General features: G+C 43.1%; 1 protein-coding gene across 5 annotated transcripts in view; it reads left to right on the top strand.

The window, feature by feature from the left end:
- TMEM245 (transmembrane protein 245) overlaps nucleotides 1–24,261 on the top strand; it is a 206,281-nt gene that overhangs the window by 156,566 nt on the left and 25,454 nt on the right. For all 5 annotated transcript variants that reach the window (XM_075212814.1, XM_075212813.1, XM_075212811.1 and 2 more), the window contains 5 exons: nucleotides 12,534–12,624; nucleotides 13,532–13,630; nucleotides 14,165–14,296; nucleotides 21,471–21,593; nucleotides 22,814–22,959. In XM_075212814.1, coding sequence (XP_075068915.1) covers nucleotides 12,534–12,624; nucleotides 13,532–13,630; nucleotides 14,165–14,296; nucleotides 21,471–21,593; nucleotides 22,814–22,959 — 591 coding nt within the window. The remainder of the gene's footprint in view (nucleotides 1–12,533; nucleotides 12,625–13,531; nucleotides 13,631–14,164; nucleotides 14,297–21,470; nucleotides 21,594–22,813; nucleotides 22,960–24,261) is intronic.

The raw sequence follows: 24,261 nt of genomic DNA, 5'->3' as shown, positions 1-24,261 counted from the left end.
CGTACGCAAGTTGTAAAGAGAGGCATAATAATCCCTAATCCACTGCTTCTGCGGATCATAGAGAAGAGAAACCGCAGAATCTTTTAATGACATTATCCTGTTGCGAGTGCGGCGGGCAAGGAGTTTGCGTGCCAAAATAGTATCCGCTTTGTCGCCTTATTCATAGTACTTTTGCTGGACCCATAAGAGAGTCTTAGCTGCTTCCTTTGATAATATTTGGTTTAGTTGTCCCTTATGAGAAAGAAGTTTTGAATACAGTCTCTTTTTAGGGTTAATTTGATGACGATAAGTAACTTGCTGTATCTGTTGCTCAAGCTCTCGAATGCGCTCTTTTTCTTTCCGTGCTGCCAATTTGATAAAGATACCCATATGGTGACCTTATGGGCTTCCAGAGAATAGGTTGTGATATCTCTGCGGATGCATTTTGGGAAACGTAATCAGTAATAGCTTGAGATATCGGCGTAATATGCTCTTTCTTAAGGAGTAAAGACTCGTCAAGCCGCCATCTAGGGCGTGATTGAGAGGGTCGGGGTAAAAGCAAGGTCAGCCCTACCGCTTCATGGTCAGACCAGGACACCGGGAAGACCCGGGCATCTCCCAATTTCTGGGTTGTCAGGTGGTCAACAAAAAAATAGTCTATTCTTGAGTACAGGTCATGAGGGGCTGAATAGTGAGTCTAGGCTCTGGTAGAGGTATATAAAACTCGCAAGGCATCATATAAATTGAGTGACTTCTGTTGGTCCTTCAACCTACTAGACTCCCTGGAGTGTCCTACAGAGATATGCGTTTGTGTAGATCTATCTAATATTGGGTCTAGGACAGTATTAAAGTTCCCTCCAATAACCGTCATACCACCCACATATAAAGATAGTTGCTGAAAGAAATCTGTGTAAAAAGCTCCCTGGGGCATATATTAAGGATAAAGTTATGGGATTCTGGTTTAAGGTGCCTTTAAGAATGACATATCTACCAGAGAGTCAGATATCTGCGAGTCAATAGTCAGTGGGACTCTGCTGTGTATCAATATTGCTGTACCTCTACGTTTTGCATTTGCAGAAGAGTAAAAAGCATGCGGGTATGACTTGGAGGCCAAAGAGGGGTGAGGATCTTTAGGGTGTGTTTACTGCAAGAAGATCAGGTCTGGGTTTTTTCACTTAAAAAATTGGCCGTTGACATTGAGAGATATTATTTTAAGACTCATGGGGGATAATGATGCGGGAGGAGTTCCGCTTTAACAGTGAGGTTGAAGCTTCTATTTAAGTCTGGTAGCTGAACGTGGAAAAGGGAAAACACATAAAGCAAAAGGGAATAGGGATGTGATCATGAACTCGGTATGAGTTCCAGGACCCAGACAAAAGAGATGTAGCGGGTTACGTGACACCATCTCTTGGTAGTTGAAAACTTGGTGGAGGCGATGGCATTGCGGGGGAAATGTAGAAGACAATTGACAAAGTCTGTGCTTGGCGCACCTTTAGGGCACATGGGTGAGGGTAAGATAAGCGTGGGTGAGGGAAACAACACGGGTGTACATCAAAACAAAGTGATATAAATAACACAATATAACCGTCAAGTAAAAAGATGTCAAAACGATTCAAACATATGAACTTTTTCAAAAATATGAACAAGAACTGTGAAGTATTCTATGGAAGTTCCGGTTAAAACCGGAGAAAGAACTAATTTACAAATAGAGACTCCAGGGGGTAAATGTATCAAAGTGCGAGTTTGCCAGCATGTTTAAATCGCGGAAAATCGCGGGTAAACTGAAATGTATCAAGCTGCGATTTTGACACTGATGGTCAAAATCGCTGGTCATCTCTGGCGATTTTGTGCGATGTAAACACTCCCGAGTTTAGCTAACTCTCCTGTGTTTGACAAACTCTCCTGTGTTGTAACAGTGAGTTGTAAATACATCACTGTTACACTGGCCTGTCATACAGCTGCCGGAGCTGTAATACAGTAATGACAGCTTACGCAAGTAGCGTAGCGCATGCACAATGAGCTACGTTACTTGCGTAAGCTCTATGTACAGTATTAGGTGATTCCCCCACTAGCGTGGGAAAATCACATAATACAGTAGTTAGAGCTTACGTTCATTGCGTACCGGCCCTCTTACCTAGTAGGAGGTGTTAGCGGCGGCTTCACAGTTTTTTTTATTTTTCTTCAATCAACATGAAAGTGTCGTGGGATGTACAAATATGGGGCCCTCCTGGCCGAAGCAAAGAAGACTTCAATCAACAAGGGGCCCCTTCTGGGCGAAGTGAAGAAGATATTATTCAAGCCATTTTGGAAGTATAATTTTGCTGGGACTGGGGCAAGCCTGGACATTATGGAAGTATAATTATTAAGGGAATGGGGCAAGCATGGACCTTTTGGAAGAAGAAAGAAGACATCTTTGGTGAGTATTTGGGGTGTTTTTATTTTTAATAAATAGATGTGGTTTAAATGAGGGTGGTTAGTGTGTTTATTGTGGGGTTTTTATTTTGAATAAATATGTGTGGTTTTTACTAGGGTGTTGTTGTTTATTTAACTTTTTTTGTGGAACTACAGGTCCCAGCAAGCCAGGGATGTCAGGGCATGTTGGCACTTGTGGTTCTCCAAGTGCCAACATGCCCTGGCTGCCGTGGGTATGCTGGTGCTTGTAGTTATACAAGCAGCAGCATGGCCACACTGTTTTTGGCAACCTGGCTGGCTGGGACTTGTAGTTCCACAAAACAAAATGGCGTCTGTTTATTATTTTCAATCTTTATCGCCGTATTACCCTACTACCCACAGCCCAGGGGTAGTAGGAAGAGCCCTAGTGCTATCAGCACTGGGCTAGGGGTCTCTTAGGGGGGGGGCGCTCGTTTTTTTCGGCGGACCCCACTCCCTAGGGAATCCAGCCCATGACTGAACAGTCTAGGGTTGGTTAGTCATTATGGCAGGGGGACCCCTGCCGTGTGTCCCACTGCTATAGTGCCGCCACCTGGCTGGTTTGCCTAGTGCTGGTAAAGTGAAAATCGGGGGGACCCCACGCAAAATTTTTCCCCGATTTTCACGGGACCAGCACTAGTCAGGCAGCACTAGGGTTAAGCATGAATAGCGGGGGGACCTCACGCTTTTTTTTTTTTTCTAATTTATCTATTCTTTACAGTTTTAACACTGCCAGGGCAGTGTAACAGTGATGTGTTTGTGCAACACGCTGCTATCAAGCAGCGTGTTGTATCTGGCGTGTTTTGATGCAAACTCTCCTGAGTTTGCTTACTCGCAGCTTCATACATTTGGGAGCTGTATAGCTGCAGTGGCAAACAGTCGGGAGTTTGATCTCTAGCGATTTTGCAAATATAGATTTTGACAGAAGCAGAACTCTGGCGATTTTGCATGAAATCTCAGCTTCATACATCGGCGAGTTTCAACTCTCCCGAGAAAATCGCTGGAGTTGCAAAATCGCACTTTGATACATTTACCCCCAGGTCTATTTTTAGGTAATCCGGATTTAGGGTTGGTCAGCCCCCTTTAAGGAGGAAGGGGAAAGGTAGGGGGGGGTGGGAGAGGGGCATGGGGTGGGCTTTTAGGCCGGATACTGGCAGATAAAGCAAAAAGTTACATAGGCTAAGAAATTAGTAAAGGCCTATAATCTAGCTTTACATAAATTTTAAGTATTTTAGCGCACACAAAGAGCCTGTGTGATACATTGAGCCATTTTCGTATAAGCAATAACAGTCATAGTTAAGACAGTATGATTACTCAAACCTCATGAAAAAGACAGCCAAAAAAAGCAATGAGACTGGAGTTAAATTATGTTTAAGTATTATGCTTTTTGCTAGGATTGGGCCGGAACCAAAGTCTTCTGCTGTGATGAAGAAGCTGGAGGGCTCAGAGTCTTGAATAAGGTGAAGACGCTTAAGCAAGTCAAGACCCTGCTCCGCGGTTCTCACCGAATGGTTCCGTCCATCTTCGGATATAATTAATTGGAATGGGAAGCCCCACTTGTACTTTATTGAATGGTTGCGTAGAACTTTTGTTACATTAATAAGGTCTCTACGTTTTTTCAAAGTAGAAGGAACCAAGTCTTGATACAACTGTAGGTGCGATCCAGAATAGGAGATTGATTGTATGTTTCTAGCTGACGCCATTATTCGTTCCTTAGTTTTGAAGTAATGGAAACGTGTAATTATGTCTCGGGGAGGCTGATCTGAATTTGGTTTCGGGTGCAAAGCTCTGTGTGCCCTGTCCAGGTTAAGCAGGTATTTTGAAAGATCAGGTATCATTTGGAGGAATAGGCCCTCTAAGTTGTCAGGCAGTGGTTCTGCGGATATATTTTTTCCGGAACATTTATTTACTCTAGTGGTTCCCAAACTTTTGCAGTTCGCGGCACCCTTAGAGTCTCCAAATTTTTTCAAGGCACCCCTCCAAAATAATTATTGAGCAGTCCTGTTTTAGAAGTAGTTGGGTCAAACAATTGTAATAAGTATTTAGGTCAGGACAGAAATACTTATTTAGTTGTATGCAAAAATGCCCCCTCTGCATCCAGACACACTGCCCTCTCTCACACTGCCCCCTCTGCCCTCTGTCACGCTGTCCCCCCTCCTCTGCTCTGTCACGCTGTCCCCCCTCCTCTGCCCTCTCTCACAATGTCCCCTCCTCTGCCCTCTCACACGCTGTCCCCTCCTCTGCCCTCTCACACGCTGTGTCCCCTCCACTGCCCTCTCTCACGCTGTGTCCCCCTCCACTGCCCTCTCAAATGCTGTGTCCCCCTCCACTGCCCCTCTCACGCTGTTTCCCTCTCCACTGCCCATCTCACGCTGTGTCCCCCTCCACTGCCCCTCTCACACTGTCCCCCTCCACTGCCCCTCTCACACTGTGTCCCCCTCCACTGCCCCTCTCACACTGTGTCCCCCTCCACTGCCCCTCTCACACTGTGTCCCCCTCCACTGCCCTCTCTCACGCTGTGTCCCCCTCCACTGCCCTCTCACGCTGTGTCCCCCTCCACTGCCCTCTCACGCTGTGTCCCCCTCCACTGCCCCTCTCACGCTGTGTCCCCCTCTACTGCCCCTGCTCCGCTGTCACCATCCTCTGCTCCGCTGTCACCATCCTCTGCTCTCTGTCCCCCTCCTCTGCTCTCTGTCCCCATCATCTGCTCTCTGTCCCCCTCCTCTGCCCTCTGTCCCCCTCCTCTGCCCTCTGTCCCCCTCCTCTGCCCTCTGTCCCCCTCCTCTGCCCTCTGTCCCCCTCCTCTGCTCTCTGTCCCCCTCCTCTGCCCTCTGTCCCCCTCCTCTTCTCTCTGTCCCCATCCTCTGCCCTCTGTCCCCATCCTCTGCCCCGCTGTCCCCCTTCTCTGCCCCGCTTTCACCATCCTCTGCCCCGCTGCCCCGCTGTCACCTTTCTCTGCTCTCTGTCCCCCTTCTCTGCCCCGCGCCAGCCATAAAAAAAAAAAAAAAAGAACACAGAGACTTACCAATCCGTCGGGCGCCGGGACCCAGCAGCCTCCTCTCTCCCGCAGCTTGTTACTGACGTCGATAATCGGTGACAGCTGAATCTGCAGCAGCGTCCCGTTGCCTAGCAACGGAACTGAGGCCAGGGCGCATGCGCCCGCAATCCGGAAGTCCGTGGCAGCCGCCGGGGAGATCAGACGTCCATTCCCCGTCTGACAGGGAATCAGCGGGGACGGCGTCTGACAGTACCCCCTCCCCTCCTCCCTCTCAAAGAAGGATTACCTTTCCTCAGAAATTTTGCAAGGAGACGAGGAGCATGAAGGTCGCTTCTGAGACCCACGATCTCTCCTCCGGACCGTAACCTCTCCAGTGTACAAGATACTGAGGTTTGCGCTGGAAGAAACTTCTCTTCAGAATTCTCTCGATCTCGAATTCATCCCCTAAAGATGTTTTAATAGGTGGAGGAGGAGCAGGTTCTCTGAAGAATTTGTTGAGAATCAGCGGTTTCAGCAATGAAATATGGAATGTGTTATGGATCTTAAGAGACGGAGGTAATGTAAGTTTGAAGGAAACCGGATTAATAACTTGTGCTATGGAAAAGGGACCAATAAACTTAGGAGCCAATTTCATGGATGGAACTTGAAGTCGAAGGTTGCGCGTGGACAACCAAACACGGTCTCCTACCCTTAGTACTGGAGCAACTCTTCTATAAAGATCAGCCGCTCTCTTCTGTCTCTGTACAGAAGTAGACAGTGCTTCCTTGGTTTGAGACCAGATTTGAGAGAAGTCATGGATGAGAGTATCAGCCGCTGGTACTAGAGAGGAGGGAGCTTCGGATAAGAGAGTAGGAGTGGGATGTCTGCCGTAGATAATGAAAAATGGAGAATGCCCAGAGTAGGAATGTAGAAGATTGTTGTGGGCGAATTCGGCCCAATACAGAAGATCATTCCATGTCGTTTGATGATCAGAAGCAAAACACCGTAGAAAGCACTCCAAGGGCTATATTTACTAAGCTGCGGGTTTGAAAAAGTGGGGATGTTGCCTATAGCAACCAATCAGATTCCAGCTATCATTTTGTAGAAGGTACTAAATAAATGAAAACTAGAATCTGATTGGTTGCTATAGGCAACATCCCCACGTTTTCAAACCCGCAGCTTAGTAAATCTAGCCCCAAGTCTTGATTCACTCGTTCAGTCTGTCCGTTAGTTTGGGGGTGATAACCGGAAGAAATTTTTTTACAATCTTTTTACAAAAAGCTCTCCAGAACTTAGCGACAAATTGTACTCCTCTGTCAGAGATGATCTCTTGAGGGCATCCATGAAGACGGAAGATGTTTTTTTAGAAACAAATCTGCCAGTTTAGGGGCTGAAGGGAGATCTTTACAAGGAGTGAAGTGTGACATTTTTTAAAAGCGGTCTACCACGACCCAGATGGTATTGTAGCCATTGCTCAAAGGGAGATCGGTGATGAAGTCCATCGTAATGCTGGTACAGGGAGAATCCGGAATAGGCAGAGGAAGGAGAAGACCAGGAGGACTTTGTCTTGGCACCTTGTGGCGTGCACAAACCGAACATGCAAATACGAATTTTTGAACATCTGAAGCCAGTTTAGGCCACCAATAATATCTGGAGAGGAATTCTTTGGTTCTCTTGTAACCGGCATGGCCGGCAAATTTGGACTCGTGAGCCCAACATTGTAGTTTAGAGCGGAGATGAGGTTCCACGAATGAACGCCCTGGAGGGGGAGAGATTACTGAAGAATTGGTAATGGCCACTGTTTGTATTGGATTTAGAATCATTTTGTTGTCTAAACAAGTGAGAGTACCATCATTATCAAAGGACCTGGAGAGAGCATCGGCCTTGCAGTTTTTGGAACCGGGACGAAAGGTGAGAATGAGTTGGAACCTGGCAAAGAAAAGAGACCAGCGAGCCTGACGGGGGTTAAGACATTGTGCTTCCTGGAGATACGTAAGATTTTTATGATCTGTCATGACCGTGACGGGATGTAAGGCACCCTCTAGTAAGTGACGCCACTCCTCAAGGGCAATCTTGATGGCTAATAATTCCTTGTCACCGATTCCATAATTTAGTTCAGTGCTAGAGAATTTCTTAGACAGGAATCCACAAGTCTCTAATGTTCCTGAAGCAGATTTTTGGGAAAGTATTGCTCCAATCCCGACTGAAGAAGCGTCCACTTCAATAAAAAAAACGGTCTCCCCTGGTCTGGCTGTTTGAGTATAGGAGCTGAAAGAAATGCTTCTTTAAGAGTTTTGAAGGCCAATATAGCTTCGACAGGCCATGGTTTGCTGCAGGCACCTTTTCGAGTTAAAGCTGTAATAGGACAGATAATGGATGAAAAGCCTTTAATGAACTGCCGGTAATAATTGGCAAAGCCAATAAAGCGTTGGGTAGCTTTGAGACCAATAGGTAATGGCCAGTTGACAATGGCCTTCACTTTCTGCGGATCCAACAGTAGGTCGGTGCCAGAAACTATGTATCCTAGAAATGGAACTTGTGAACGCTCAAAAAGACACTTCTCCAGTTTGCAATATAAGGAATGTCTCCGGAGACGAGAAAGAACAGTCTTGACATGGAGACGATGCACTTGTAAGTCAGATGAAAATATCAAAATATCGTCCAGATAGACAATCACAAATTGATACAAAAGATCCCTGAAGATCTCGTTGACAAAATCTTGAAACACTGCAGGGGCATTGCAAAGTCCAAACGGCATGACTAAGTACTCATAGTGCCCGTCACGGGTGTTAAATGCCGTTTTCCACTCATCGCCCTTTCGAATGCGGATTAAGTTGTAGGCCCCTCTGAGATCTAATTTAGAGAAGATTTTGGCTCCTCTAATCCGGTCGAACAATTCTGTGATCAATAGGAGTGGATAGCGGTTCTTGATGGTAATATCATTAGGATGGCGGTAGTCTATGCACGGTCTTAATGAACCGTCCTTTTGCTTTACAAAAAAGAATCCAGCTCCTGCTGGCGAGGTAGATTTTCTGATAAATCCTCTTTGAAGGTTATCTGATATATATAAAGACATTGCTTTAGTCTCAGGGAGAGCCAGAGGATAGACTCTACCTTTGGGAATAGTTTTGCCGGGAATTAGCTCAATAGGACAATCCCATTCTCGATGTGGAGGAAGCGTCTCTGCAGCGGTCTTGCTAAACACATCAATAAAGTCTAAATACGGCTCTGGTAGTTTGAGGTGGGAGTCCAGAGAGAGACAAGGAAGTTGGTTAGGAGGAAGTATTTTCGAGAGGCATTGATTGAAGCACGAGGAGCCCCAGGAGATAACTTGTGCGAGAGCCCAATCGAATTGTGGTGAATGTTTCCTGAGCCATGGTAGCCCTAAAATGATGGAATTAACGGACTGTGGGATAACCAGGAACTGAATCCACTCTTGATGGAGAACCCCTACCTGCAACTGAAGTAGTGTCAGTGATGGAACCTTGCTGACACGGTTACTGTCAACTGCAGTAAGAACCAGAGGTTGCGGCAATGGAGTGCAGGGTATGTGAAGCTTCGACACCAGAGTGACAGAGATGAAATTTCCTGCAGATCCGGAATCCACAAAAGCAGAACAATTTAGGGAAGAGTCCGAAAATGTGAGGGTGACAGGCATCAGAAAACTGTTATCTTTGGAAGGAGAGGGAGAATGGAGACATAAACCTAGAACAACCTCCCTGGTGTTGCCTAGGCGGTGAAGTTTTCCGGCCTCTTGGGACAGGAAGATAACAGATGGCCGGATTCTCCACAGTACAAACACAAACGATTCTTGATCTTGCGTTCTCTCTCATCCCGTGACAGGCGAGAGCGTCCAATTTGCATCGGCTCTTCCGCCGGGAGAGCTGGAGATTGAAAACAAGGAGCCAAACGCACAGTGCGACGACCTTGGACCCTCTCCTGAGAGCGCTCTTGAAGGCGAATTTCTACCTTGACACACAAAAACCAGGTCGTCAAGCTTGGATGGAAGCTCTTCCGAAGCCAGTGCGTCCTTGATAGGGTCCGACAGGCCTTGCCAATAGGTGGCGGAGAGGGCTTCATCATTCCAGCCTAATTCTGAGGCTAAGGTACGGAACTGAACCGCGTATTGACCTGCAGTTAAAGAACCTTGGCGAAGAGCTGCCTATACTAAACTATAGGGAGAGGGTCCTGCTATAATGTGTTAGGGAGTGGCGGGGTCTTCATATATTGTGTGATATAAGGCTGTGATAGGAGGGGGGCTGTCTTAATAGCACTTTGGTGGGAGGTAGGCTATTAATATAATGGTGGAGTTTAGGTGGGGGATAATTATTTAATGGGTGCTCTTTTACTTGTGGGGTGATGTTGGAGCCTATTAAAATGGGGTGACAGGACCTATAATGCTGGGGTGCTGTTTGGGGCTATTAATTGAATGTGGGGCTGAGTTTGGGGAGGAGGGCTATTTATTAAATGTGAATATTATATAATGCTGGGGATGGTTGTGGGAAATGGTTATATTAAACGTAAATGCTATTCATTTATTGCTGGGGCTGTTTGGAGGGAGGGTAATAGGTTTATTTATTAAATGGGATTACTATTACTTTTATGTCAGGACTTTTATATCAAATTGAGTACTATTATTTTAATGTTGGGACTGGAGAGAGGCCGAATTATTAAATGTGGGTGCTATTGATTTAATGCCGGGGCTGGTTGGCTAGTTTTTTAAACTTCATGTAACCATTTTTTTTTCCAAATAGGGCCTCTAACAGTCCAAGATCCAGAAAAGCAGCAACTGATCTAAAGAATCCAGCAACCACAAGTGGTGAAAGTGACAAGAACAGGTAGGAGAGAGCTGGACAGTCTGCTAACTGTTCTGAATCTGGTGGGACAGTCCCGAATTTTGGTTACTGTCTTCTTAGTCAGGATTTGGTCCGACTACAAGGATAGTTGGGAGGTAAGTCCCGCTTCACACTGTACTGCTCGTAAAGGCAGAGCTATGTGCACCTAACAGTAGTGCACACAGTTTTGCTCATATACAGCTTTGGCAGACTGATCAAATACAATTGTCCCAACTATTAAAGTAATTTTATCGTTTTCAAGTAAGCATTGCCCAAGCGATTGTATTGTGTTTCCAACGCACAAAGTAATTTATTTTAGCAGATGTAAAATTTAACAGTTCAATACATGATTATAATACAGTACAGCCAATACCAAAAGATAAATACATACCGCTGCGCTCGCTTGCGCTAGCTGCGCTCCCATGGGTACCAGTGGACAGTATCTCACTCCAGAATACTGTGGTCAGAGAATGACTGAAGCCAGTGGGAGTACAGCTGTATTATATACACTCAGTGTTACAGAGAGAACAATGCAGATGACGTGGCTTGCTTCTATAGGTCCAGACTTCAGGTAGGTCCAGTGTAAACAGGTCATAGGCTAGTTCAAACAACCCCCTCTAAGGCTGAGGGTCAACATTCCAGATGATTCTCCCACCCAGAAACCAGTTTAAGCTAGTCTATTTGCACATTACAGTCAGTATAACTTTAAGTATTTATTCCCTAACATCACTAACTAGAGTATGCAATGTGCGATCTCGTCGGCGAAAGAACCGGACAACTGCTGATGAATAGGGGATTAAAATGATACCAGACATGAAACATTTCCTATAACCTGAACCTTAAATAACACTAAAGTGTACATATAATCATAATATATAAACTAATAATAAACTAAATACTATCTGCTCATAAATCACTGTGGAATGGAATCAATATAAATATGAAATATACATATATAACGAAATGTTAGAGTGCGTGAGTTCTATTAAGTTCCATTAAGCTTTTTCAAGGTCTGCCTTGAAAAAGCTTAATGTAGTGAAACGCGCGTTGGCGTTACACGCGCTGTTCCACCTCTCTCGCTATTATGTGATTTATAATCTAAATAGGGTATTCAGATCAATAGAGAGCAGGATACTACGGTATATCAGATTCTTTACTAGAAGACTAGCTACCAGGCTGTTTAGCTAGGATAGATAGAACTCGGCTAACAGCGGACCGCTGATTAGATCCATTCAGCGGTCACGAACAACATACAGGCAGGAGGAACAGAATTATCGAATTAACACTGTCAGATAAGAGACAGGTCGATGACCATTAGTAGACCAGCCTTTTGATATATTCTGGCACATTAGCAACAGTCTGAGCAGACACGGTTAGCGATATTAAGGTGTTTCATTATACTGCTTGAACTCCCGCAATTTATGGAAGGGAGAACAGCTTAATAGATTTCAGTATCACCTAGTTATAAAACTCTAGTATTTTATTAACATCTGATATGCTCCCTAATATATTATAATTTTTCTATACCCCCATCTATATAAATAAGAGAATGGACGGCGCGTACTAGCAAGTATAGCTAGTCTTAACAGTTATAATGACCTCAGTTTGGTTTATATTTCCATTGTGCAACTTTTAATATTTCACTGCTTAAATGTGTTATGATGATTAAAATTTTAATGTATACCAATAAACTTTGAAAATGTCTTATACTTATCACATCCTTTGAGTGCCCTAAACTAGACACATTTGCTCTCTGTTAAATGGTATTCTGATACTATGTGTGGGAGCACCACCTCTAGGATAATTGATCACTATTTAATATAAATTAAATCAATATAAAGATTCATACTCAATCACCTAGAGGTTAAAGGATATTCCTGGTGCGATTTACAGTGTTTTATAAGCCAGATAAGTGTCTGCCCCCAAAATGTACTAAGTATTTGCTTTTATGGGAAAGGCTTAGTAATGCTGAGCTGGATTCTACAATTTTTGCCTCAGTTGCTCTCTTCCAATGCGGTCACAAGTATAATTTTACTTCATGAAAAGCATCTCCTTTTCTTAGTAAAAAGCAAAAATGTTTTGAAAAGTTATTCCTGTCTTGTCTTTTGTAACTACATTACTGGACCCTGTAATATGACCAATGTGTAAATTACATTGAATAGAACACTTGTGCAAAATCCTGCTTAATTAAGTAGCTATAATATTTTGTCAAACTATGCGATTAATGGTAAGTAAAGAGTTCTCTTCGGCAATCTTCTTTTGTGTCCGCAATGTAGTAAGTCTGCAAAAAATTATAACATTTTATCTTGTAGTTGGCTCCCTGAAGCACAAGTGTTCCAGAAAGCACTTAACTCTGCTGCTAACAACGTGTATCAGTATGGAAGAGAATGGATTACCCACAAGGTAGCCCTATAACATATGTTCTATATGCCATATATGTTGAATTAGGAACAAAATTTACTCAGACATGGAAAGTGCCAGAGACTTTTTTGACTATGCTGGGTGTTGTGCTTCTGGGAAGGAAATTTTTGGTTTTTGTTTGTTTGTTTGTTTTTTTACTCTGAGAACTCATTGGCCATGCTCTACCAAACCACAGTTTGATCAACTTCTATTTTGGCCAGCTTAAGCTACCCTGGGAAAAAGAACCAACTCACACTTGTCAGAGTAACTACAAACTGTTTGGGGAAAAAAAAAATGTGCGTGTACTAAATTTTCAAGAAAAGCAGCAACAGATATTCTGTTGATATTCCAGTAATTTTTTGCCTTTATTATGTTTTCTGATTAATTAAGGAAAATGTAATAAACATGTAATCAAATAAAAAAAAAGTGTAAAATAACACAGCTCTATTTATGTTAACATTTAGTGGACAAGTTAAGTCTTTATTTCCTTTTGTATACAATTAAATACAATGCAATTCCATATACAATATGTTTTTTTAATATACTGAGCTAGTCTTTATTCTGAAAAAAATGCTGAAATAATTTAACTGCCGCTTTTTTGTCTAACTCTAGCATTGAAAGCTTATAATGTAACCTGAGTTTCTTGCAGATGATATATGTTTAGTATGTCATTCAAGGATTTCGTTAAGGTCGGATTTATTCTGGCAATATATGATCATTCTTAGAAGGTTGAAGAACACCATTCTTTTAAATAATGTGACAGGTGGCTGTGACTATGGCTGTATTGTACCTGTGTTGCTTAAAGTGACATTTTTTTTTTTTTTTGTTTGTGTGTGTTTCTAAATTGCAAACCAAAACACTTTATCCTTTTTGTTACGGATACACAAAGAGAGTTTGTATTTCCCTGCAGCTACATAAGGTACTAGGTGAAAAAGTAAACAACACAGCTATAATTGAGAAGCAAGTTTTGGAGCTCTGGGACAGACTATACCATTCTTGGGTTATTAAGGTAAGTCAGCTGTTTCATGAGCTAAATGTGTATGCAAAATGCATGATTTGTGTATTTAGGCGTGTGGACTGCAAATACATTGGGTACTGTGAATGTTTGTTGGTTTTGTTTCTTTTTTTTCTCTTTATGCAACAATGCACAATATTGGTTAACATGGGATGTTAAATTTTTTTAAAAAAATTATAAAAATTATAAAAATGGATGGACAGAGCTGGTCTTGGGTGATTAGCAGCTTTGAAACTCTGAGTTGATTGCCCAGCCCCCCCCCCCCCTCCTTCATCCCCTCCTTCATCCCCTCCTTCATCCCCTCCTTCATATCCCCTCCTTCATCCCCTCCATCCACATTTGTTTTCAAATCTAATTATTGGTTTTTGCTACTATAGGTAGTTTTTATCTGCAGTATTTGTTCTATAGTAATCTTAATGTAGTTTGCCTCCAATTTAGATGTGAAATTAGTTTGCACACTCTTTTGTTAGCTACTGACATTTCCTCCTATGTTAACTGTAAATATAATACTCAGTCTTCTGTTGGCAGAATGTGACAAATTCTGGCAAAAACAAAGGTCACAAGATGCCAATACAACGTCAAAACAGTTGGCTTGGAGACATGTTGGATTGGCAAGATATTGCTTCATTTGTTCATGAGAACATTGAAACCTTTCTCTCGGTGAGATATAAAATCTTTTCTATTTGCTATACGTTTCTATTGTATTGTAATTATTTAGTAATCTTTGGAATTTTTTCTAGAAGATGTTTGTCAGTTATTTTGCATAAGGTGTTACAGATTTTGTTTTGTGGCCAGCTCCATATGAAACTAATACAAATCAACCAACTTCCAGAAAACTAAAATTGTGTTTAGGGCTATTTATTGTTATTTGTCACATGTACAGCTGAAGGTATGCAATTTTAGTTTTTATGTTTGTGTGTTAAAAGCTTGCCCATGGTGTTATAGCATGTAGCTCAAGGATACAAATTAAGCATTGTATAGCAGGAATATGGAGCATTGGGTCAATGTGTACTTTATAATACACTTCCATTGCAAAACCATCATCTCTGGCAACACCTAGTTTAACATGTACTTGTCTAGGTCAGAGGTGGCCAGTTAGCTGGTTGATCACGGATTTAGAATTCAAATTATACCCTTCCCCCTTTTTAAAGTGAGACTTCATGAAATTCCCCTGCTCACTCTATATGTGTTGTGTTTTTTGTTTTTGTTTTTTTTTTATACAAATCCTCCTGTATCAGTGAGCCAACTCCACTTATGAATTGGCAGAATCTTCTCCCTCATCTGCTTAATGCCAGAGATTCAGGGCTTGGCCTTCTCCCCCGCGCCCTCCCCCTCCCCCCCAGCATACCTGTACTGGCAGTGGTGTGCTTGTATTGGAACGGATCCCACGTTTCTCTAGCCTCTATTTAACATCTTCATTTGGCAGGGAACAACTGGAGAAAGGGGAGGTGGTGCAGCAAGTGGCCGCATGAACAATCAGAGGAACCACTTCCCCGGACCTGTACACTCCCCTTGCTCTCTGAGCAACCAGCCATTACTGGCTATGTAGCTTCCGGATCATCAAGCATGGAAAGTCCTAAGTCCTTTTGGGGTCATGCTCTCATAACAATGTTGAGGGCCCCACATCATCTGAAACACCCCTCTGGATATCCCCGACCATAAAGTGCCGCTGGCACTTCAGGGCTGTAGCCCGCACCTCCCGCCAAGTGCCACATCTACTAAACACAATATACTCTTGCAACTGGGGTCTAAGTAGCTGCTCAGCAGTTCCCAAGGTGAGTTACCCTTCCGACAGCATATCTGCACTCGTTTGGAGTGCACAGTGCACCACTCATTGGTATCTGTGATCTTTGAATTGTAGTAAATCTTTAGCCTGCGCCTGCTCCTGACTTGCGCGTACCGACACGACTGTGTCGAACACTGTCTCGACAGATGTCTGTTCTCTAATTGTTGTTCCCACTAAACAAACTGTTTTATATTTAAACTAATATATTGTAAGCTTTGAACAGTAATACCTATGAATTTGATTCCGTAGTGATGTTGCTATATTTTTTTTGCTCCTCTTGCATATTTATGAATTAAACTCCCAATGTATTTTCATACATTTTTATTTGATTATGCTTTTCTTTTTTAACTTTCCTATCCTTAATAAAATATCATTTAAAACTTAACGAGGTGACTACTGAGTTTATGCAAAAGGTATGTGTGACAGGATGGACCGCCTATGCCACCCATGTGGCATGTCTTTCTGGGTAACTATCGCTGCTAATGTAACCACTTGCTGGTACACCTGTGCTGGTCCCCCTGACCTCTTGCCTTCAGATCAGGGTTGCTGTGGATGGTAACCCTGGCCTATCACACTAGCCAGAGCTGCAGGTAGCGGGCAAAGCGTCGGTACTGAAAAGCTGGGTTCAAACCTCAGAACAGCTGGCAACGTATTAGTTTGGTCTAATCTGTAGATCACAGGAATTACAGCAGGGAAGAAGTTGTCAAAGCAGGATCTTGAAGAAAATGATATTTATTAGCTCAAGTGTCCTAATAAGGACAGTTCACATTAGTTTAAGGTAACAGTGATCAGAAGGTCAGATGGAACAATAATACATTTCAATGCAAACCATTGCTCTTTTTATACATTTTTTTAGACTTAGCTTGGTAGGAGGTAAACCATCCTCCTGTCCCTTTAACCAATCTGGACTGATTCATGCAGCCTGCATATGAATCACTTTTTTACATAGAAGCTAGTGGCAGGAGGGAGGGTACTTCTAAAGCCCCCCCCCCCACCCCTCCCCCTGTTGTCTACGACCTGCCAGGTAGAGGTGGCCTCAGCCCACTCTCCTCTATGGTGCCTGTCTGGGGTGAGAGATTTATCTTTTAAATCACCCGCTGAAAACTACCTCCAGGGTCTCTGCTCCAGTATCTGGCTCTCCCCTCTGACGGAAAATAGTACCAGAGGGAGAGAGACCACGTCCCAGGGCTGCAGCCGCTGCCTGCCGCTACCTGAAGCTCTTTGAGCTCCACTATGTGGCTTAGCCTTCTGGGACCCATTAGGATGCACAGTTGCATTGTTTTACACTCCCTTTCAGCACTGCACATCGATTCCCTACCCAGGCTGGTGCATCTATAGAGTTATATTTTTACATTTATTTACATTTATACATTCTCCGGCGCCTATCGCAGGTTTTTTTTTTTAATTAGACATTTAAACAGTTTCTTAAAAGTCTGGCCACCCCTGGTCAAGGTAGTCAAAGGGGGGTATTCAATTGTTAGCGAGATGCGTTAAAATTTCGCGCTCGAAAAAAAAAAGCGCTCGTTTTTTCCTGTTCGAGCACGCGTTTAAAAAAAAAAATCCTCAATTTAATTGTTTTTTTGCATGCTCCCCCTCACGCTCTATTATTGGTCCTAGCGAGTTTCAAATGAGGAGTGGTTAAGGCACTCATTTTACTATAAAAAAATAAAAGTAAATTAATGCAATCAAGAATGGCCCCAGCACTGCAAAGGAGATTGGGCCCCTACACTGCAATCAAGAAGGGCCCCAGCACTGCAAAGGAGATTGGGCCCCTACACTGCAATCAAGAAGGGCCCCAGCACTGCACAAGAGAATGGGCCCCCACACTGCAATGAAGAAGGGCCCCAGCACTGCAAAGGAGATTGGGCCCCTACACTGCAATCAAGAAGGGTCCCAGCACTGCACAAGAGAATGGGCCCCCACACTGCAATGAAGAAGGGCCCCAGCACTGCAAAGGAGATTGGGCCCCTACACTGCAATGAAGAAGGGCCCCAGCACTGCAAGCAACAATGGCCCCCCCTGTACAGCAGAATTAAAGATTTTACAAGGAGGTAAATTTTTTGAAATTTACAAACATTTCTTGAACACTGGCCAAGCATGGACATTTGTAAGGTACAAATATTCATGGGACAGTGGGCAAGCCGGACATTTCTTCGAAGGTACAAAATAATTTTTGGGACTTTGCGTAAATTAGTGTGTGTAGGTAAAGCATCATAAAACTGAGGATTTCGTCCATGGTGAGTATTTTGTTTTTTGTTTTTTTCAATAAAAATCTATGGTGTTTACTGTATTTCTTGGGGTTTTATTATTTTTAATAAAGATTTGTGGTTAGAATGAGGGTGTTGTGCTTTTATTTAACATTTTGCTTTGTGGAACTACAGATCACAGCCAGCCGTGGGTGTAAGAGCATGTTGGCACTTGTGGTTCTACTACAAGTGCAAACATGCCCTGGGTGCTATGGGTACGCTGGTGCTTGTAGTTAGACAAGTAGCAGCATGCCCACACTATTTCGGACAACATGGCTGGCTGGGACATGTAGTTCCACAAATCAATTTTTTTTTATCCAAAATCCCCATTTATTACCCTACTACCCATAGCCCAGGGGTAGTAGGAAGAGCCCTAGTGCTATCGGCACTGGCCTGGGTGTCCCTAGGGGGGTGGCCCGCTTACATTTTTCAGCGGACCACAATCCCTAGGGAATCCAGGCCAGCGCTGAAGTCTGTGGGTATTTAGTCATTATGGCCGTGGGACCCAAACTGCGTTTCCCCCCCCCCCCCCCCTGTTATAGTGCCTATCACCCCGGCTGGTTTGCATAGTGCTGGTTCAATTAAATTAGGGGGAACCCTACGTCAAATTTTTCACACATCAATAGCCTGCCAGCACTAGGACGAAGACTAAATAGAGTGGGGAGCAAACGATTTTGCTTTTATAAAAATAATAAAAAAAACATGATACTTTTTGGCAAAACCATCTTAAAAACAAAAAAATAATATAAAAAAGTTTAAATACATGCACCACTATGGTTTTTTCTAAAGGGGGAAATTTCCAAAAATTATTAATTATTATACACTTTTTTAAGTACTTTTTTTATGTTACTTTTATGAACTTTTACACCTATTTTCTCAGTTTAATGTATATTTTTCTTAACTTAATAAAAAAAAATTTTCTTTGAGCAGACCATGGAGGTGCGAGATAAAACAGCATATTTGCCTTTTTCACACTCTGCGTTAAAAAACAATTGAATAGCTTTTTCCGCTAAGGGTTCGCAGCAAGCCTATACTTTAACATTGACAAATGCTTGGAGCGCGATAACACCGTTTCGGTAAAAAAAAAAAAGATTAGAATTGCGTGAGAAGTTTTCGCGCTCGAAAATAAGGTAAAATAGCAAAAAAAATGACTTTGCACGCTCGAACTTCCAAACTCGCTAACAATTGAATACCCCCCAAAGAATATAATAGGCCAGTGGTTCCCAAATTTTTGCAGTTTGCGGCACCCTTAGAGTCTCCAAATTTTTTTAAGGCACCCCTCCAAAATAATTATTGAGCAGTCCTGTTTTAGAAGTAGTTGGGTCAAAAAATTGTAATAAGTATTTAGGTCAGGACAGAAATACTTATTTAGTTGTATGCAAAAATGCCCCCTCTGCATCCAGACACTCTGCCCTCAGGCACTCTGCCCCCTCTGCATCCAGACACACTGCCCTCACACTGCCCCCTCTGTCACGCTGTCCCCCCTCTGCCCTCTCACGCTGTGTCCCCCTCCACTGCCCCTCTCACGCTGTGTCCCCCTCCACTGCCCCTCTCACGCTGTGTCCCCCTCCACTGCCCCTCTCATGCTGTGTCCCCCTCCACTGCCCCTCTCACACTGTGTCCCCCTCCACTGCCCCTCTCACGCTATATCCCCCTCCTCTGCTCTCTGTCCCCCTCCACTGCCCCTCTCACACTGTGTCCCCCTCCACTGCCCCTCTCACGCTATATCCCCCTCCTCTGCTCTCTGTCCCCCTCCTCTGCTCCTTTGTCCCCCTCCTCTGCTCCGCTGTCCCCATCCTCTGCTCCGCTGTCACCATCCTCTGCTCCTCTGTCCCCATCCTCTGCTCTCTGTCCCCATCCTCTGCCCTGCTGTCCCATCCTCTGCCTTGCTGTCCCCATCCTCTGCCCCGCTGTCCCCATCTTCTGCCCTCTGTCCCCCTCCTCTGCTCTATGTCCCCATCCTCTGCCCCGCTGTCCCCATCCTCTGCCCCGCTGTCCCCATCCTCTGTCCCGCTGTCCCCATCCTCTGTCCCGCTGTCCCCCTCCTCTGCTCGCTGTCTCCCTCCTCTGTCCCGCTGTCCCCATCCTCTGTCCCGCTGTCACCATTCTCTGTCCCGTGCCAGGCGCCAGCCATAAAAAAAAAAAAAGAACACAAAAACTTACCAATCCGTCGGGCGCCGGGACCCAGCAACCTCCTCTCTCACAGCAGCTTGTTACTGACGTCGATATTCAGTGACAGCTGCGGGAGAGAGGAGGCTGCTGGGTCCCGGCGCCCGGCGGATTGGTAAGTTTCTGTGTTCTTTTTTTTTTTTTATGGCTGGCCTGCGGCACCCCAGTGACAGCGCCGCGGCACCCCTGGCAGCCGCGGCACACAGTTTGGGAACCGCCGTAATAGGCCAAATCTAGTTAAGGAATGCGATTCTGAGAACGAAAACTGTTTCGGAGCAGAGGGCATAGTTCAGGAAGTTGGTTTGTAGACTTAAATATTTCTCAGGGTATAGTAGGAATTTTAGATGTAATTGAGAGGCAAAGGAGATATGTTGCATTTTAAGCAGTGGTTCTTTCCTGATTTAACTATTGATTGGCTGTAATGCGACATATTTGCTTAGTTTTATTCTATGGTTGTTAATAGAGATGCTCACTGACCCCCGTGAAGTGGTTTTGGATCTGGATTAGCCTCGTGTTTTGGTTTTGATTTTGGCAAAAACCACCCTCATGTGTTTTGGTTTTGGTTTTGTATTTTTTTAGATTATTTTCTAAAATATGCTAAAATCACATAATTTTGCTCTTTTTTTGATCCTACATTATTATTACCCTCAATAACACTAATTTCAAGTCATTTGCAGTAAATTTTGACTACCTCACAGGTAACATTATTATTTTCATACACTTTCAGACAAATACTGCAGCGACCTGGCTGGATGCTAAGCGACAGAGCAATGACTCAAACACACAGCAGTTCCTACCACATCTAGGACACATTGGCACACAGCAGTGGCAGAAAAGAAAAGTCTGAAGAAAAGCCTGCAATGCCTAGTATTTGTAGTTCAGCAATGACATTTAGCAATGGAGCAATAGAGCTCTTTTTTTTGGGGTGTATATAACACCATACACTTTTTAGTGCACATTTAGAAGAAAAGCCTGCAAGGACTAGTAGTTGTATTTCTGCTATGAGAATTACCAATGGAGCTCTCCTTTCTGTGTGTTACCTATATAACACTGTAGAATTGGACTGCAGAATTAAATCAACCCTGTAAGCACTATCATTTGTATTTTTCTGCAATGAGATTTAACACTAGAGCTATGGAGCTTTCCTGAATGTCACTGATTACTTTGTTTAACACTACTACCACCCTCCTCTTTCAATTCTCTAACTTTGCCTGCCAAACTGCTCTACCTTCTGTGTCCCTCTCTCAAATGGCGCTAGATCGCCGTGTAGGGCGGTATTTATAGATTCCAAAAACCCCCGAGATCTGACGACGTCACAATGACGTTTTCGATTCCGAAAAAGCGGGAAGGTACCGAGCCGAATCGGCTGGGTACTTGGATCCCCGAAGTTCGGGTTGGTTCGGTTTTCAGGAAACCGAGCCCGCCCATCTCTAGTTATTAAGGACTATGAATAGTACTGCATGTGGTCGACGACTAGACATTCATTTAGTTGACATTAAGAAAGGCAACTACATTAGGTTGATTATTTCATAAGGTCGACAATTCAAATGTAGACAGTACTTTAATAGTTAGGGATATCATTGTCGCCCTAATGATACTGTCTGCTAATGATTTCTTTCTCTATGACTTTTAGATATTGGAGTCTATATGGATTGTGATGAGTCGGAATTTAAGTTTACTTTTTACCACTGTCACCACCCTCTTTACAGTCCTTATCTATAGTGGCACAGCGCTCCTAAATTTTGTATTATCCTTGGTATGTATTATAATTTTTTTGCAATATATAGCTTTCATAGAATAGAAGTATTTTCGCATTTTTATATTATCCATGATCACATGGAAAATGGTACTGTCCTTTTGAGCTATGAGGTCATGTACTTTTTGCATACTTGGGGACTTAAACAGTCAATATAACGCCCCAAAATTGACGCTAGATTTGTAGCTCCAGTAATCATGTTTGATCTAAGTCCTTCCTACAAATGTTTTAAGAGGTTGTCCATTATCAGATGACTTCTATCTACTGGTCATTGACATACCTTCCTGCAACATTCACTAAATATATGCAGATACTTATTGATCTTTGTGCTCTTGTTTGGCCTTTTTATTTTTTCTATACGAGGTTAAAGTTAGCCAGCAATTGGCTGACTTCTTCACATTTTAATTGTTAAATCAAGAGTTGTGTTGTTGATCATCTGAATACAAGAGCATTCCCAATGTTTTACATAGTCTTAATAGTATTAACACATCACAAATGCAAAAAGCACTTGTTTCCAGTCAAACTATTCTGGTTCTTTCAGGTAGCAAGTCGTGACCACAAAGTTCAAATATCAATCTTTTTTTGTAAACAAGTAAAAATATAATAATAATATACTTAGCTTCGATAGTTCTCTTAGTAATATATTTAATCAGCAATTATCCAGGGCCCACACTCTCTCTATCACTCTATCTTTCTCGAGCTGGATATACAAATGACTAGCACCATTACCAATAGTCCTGGACGCCTCATCTGGTTTTGCTGTGACACAAGTTGCCTCAACTTGTGTCACAGCAAAACCTGCTTTTATAGAAAGGAAACTAAGGGTGCCAGATAGTCCTAACATATAATGTATAAACATAATTAAGAACTTCTTATTGGTACAGCTATGAGTATTACGCAGGTGCAATAGCAGTGAAGTTACACTGGACTTTCAAGTACATGCGCAGTAAGCACTGATACAATGCCCAGCTGATATATGTATATAGACATATCCGTTTGCCTTGGTTACATCAGCATTTCATAATACACACAAGGACAATAAAATGGATTTCAGCGGTCATTTTGCTTGGCCTGTCACAGCACTAAAACAGAAACAGTAAAAATAAATAAATTTTGTTTTGGATTTAAACGCAAACACTTTTGAAAGTCAGTAGAACAGCAAAGGACAGTGCTTTAAGCTTGGTGCATTACAGAGTTCTGATTGAATGTTTTGTTTTCAGGTGATTTTTCTGACAACATTGTTCTACCTCCTGAGCTCCAGTGATGAGTATTACAAGCCAGTAAAATGGGTTATAAGTCTCACACCACTCTCTCTGCCTGGGCCATCCTCCAATATTATTGGGCAGTCGGTGGAAGAAGCCATTAGGTAATGTAGACATGTTCATAGCTAGGTGCTGTGCGTTATTGCCTTAAAAAGATTCAGCATGCAATAAAGTAGTTGATATGTTATTTTTATGTACTTGTCTTAAGTACCTGTCTGACACTTTTCTTGTTGAACATTACTGGAAGATGCCGCTTACACAGACATTCACTTTAATAATTTACGATGCTTTTAGAACACATGTTAAACCTGCATTAATACTGATAGTCCAAAAATAAATGTAAGAGGCTCGGCTTGTACATTCACACTTTCTGAAAAGCATTCGCTTTACTTTGTGTCATGTCTAACATCTGTAGCTTTTGAAAAACATTAGCTTGATAAAATACATTGAGAGGTCTGTGGGAGTACTCATTAAGTACAGAGTAAGCTATACAGGGTGTCAATGTGCCTGGAGCTGGACACTTATCTCACTTGCTAAGATTGTGGGTTTTTTTGTTTTTTTTCTCTTCTCTACTTTGTACTTGTAGTTCCCCCGCTCCCCCATTGGTGCTTAGGCCGCATTACTCTCTAATGAGATAATGGAGAGTGTTGCGCTGTTAGCACTGGATTCCTGAGTCTCCGCTGACAGAGACTCAGCTGGGAAGACAATGACGGGTTGCTGGAGTGGGGTGAGCATGCGAATGTGCACAAACTGCCATGACTCAGAAGATATGTCATCTTCCTGCCTCCGAAGAGGATGTGGAAGAACTTTATTAGAACGCCAGCGCCCATGCAGTGGTAAATGATGTGTAAGGCTCTGCATTAATAGAGAACATATCCACTAAGAGGGAACTTTTCTCTCGGGGGCAATTTTTACACCACAATTTAGCCCGTCTCATTTTGACGGTATGGTTGTTGAAGCCAGGAAGGGTGGAGGGGTTCTCCGATAGTTTGTATCACACTATGTTGAGAGCTTAAAATCCACCTTCTGCTTTAAATCATCATAGGGTCTGAAAGACCTATTTACTATGGTGTGAACATAAGAGTCCAGACTTCAGTTTTCAGTTTGTCCCGTCGTCTTTCTTTTCTTCAGAATGGGTTTGATAGTGGACTTGGATTAGGTTCACTTAGAGTGCAGGTGCCTGCTCTATCTTTTTTTTTCAGAAGAAGTTTTCTGATATTCCAGTGGTGCATACCTTTTTACAGGGGTTCTTAGACTCCAGTCTCCTTTTGTTTTACCCATTGAGCCTTGGGACCATAATCTGGTTCCATTGGCTTTGCACATCATCCTTTTGTCCTTTTAGATTCTGCAGATTTTAAATATCTTACCTGGAAAATGGTTTTCTTCTTGCTATTTCTTCAGCAAGA

The sequence above is a fragment of the Mixophyes fleayi genome, chromosome 5 (genome assembly GCF_038048845.1).
Source record: "Mixophyes fleayi isolate aMixFle1 chromosome 5, aMixFle1.hap1, whole genome shotgun sequence".
In the NCBI taxonomy this organism is placed as follows: Eukaryota; Metazoa; Chordata; class Amphibia; order Anura; family Limnodynastidae; genus Mixophyes; species Mixophyes fleayi.
This window is presented reverse-complemented; position numbering and strand designations above follow the sequence as displayed.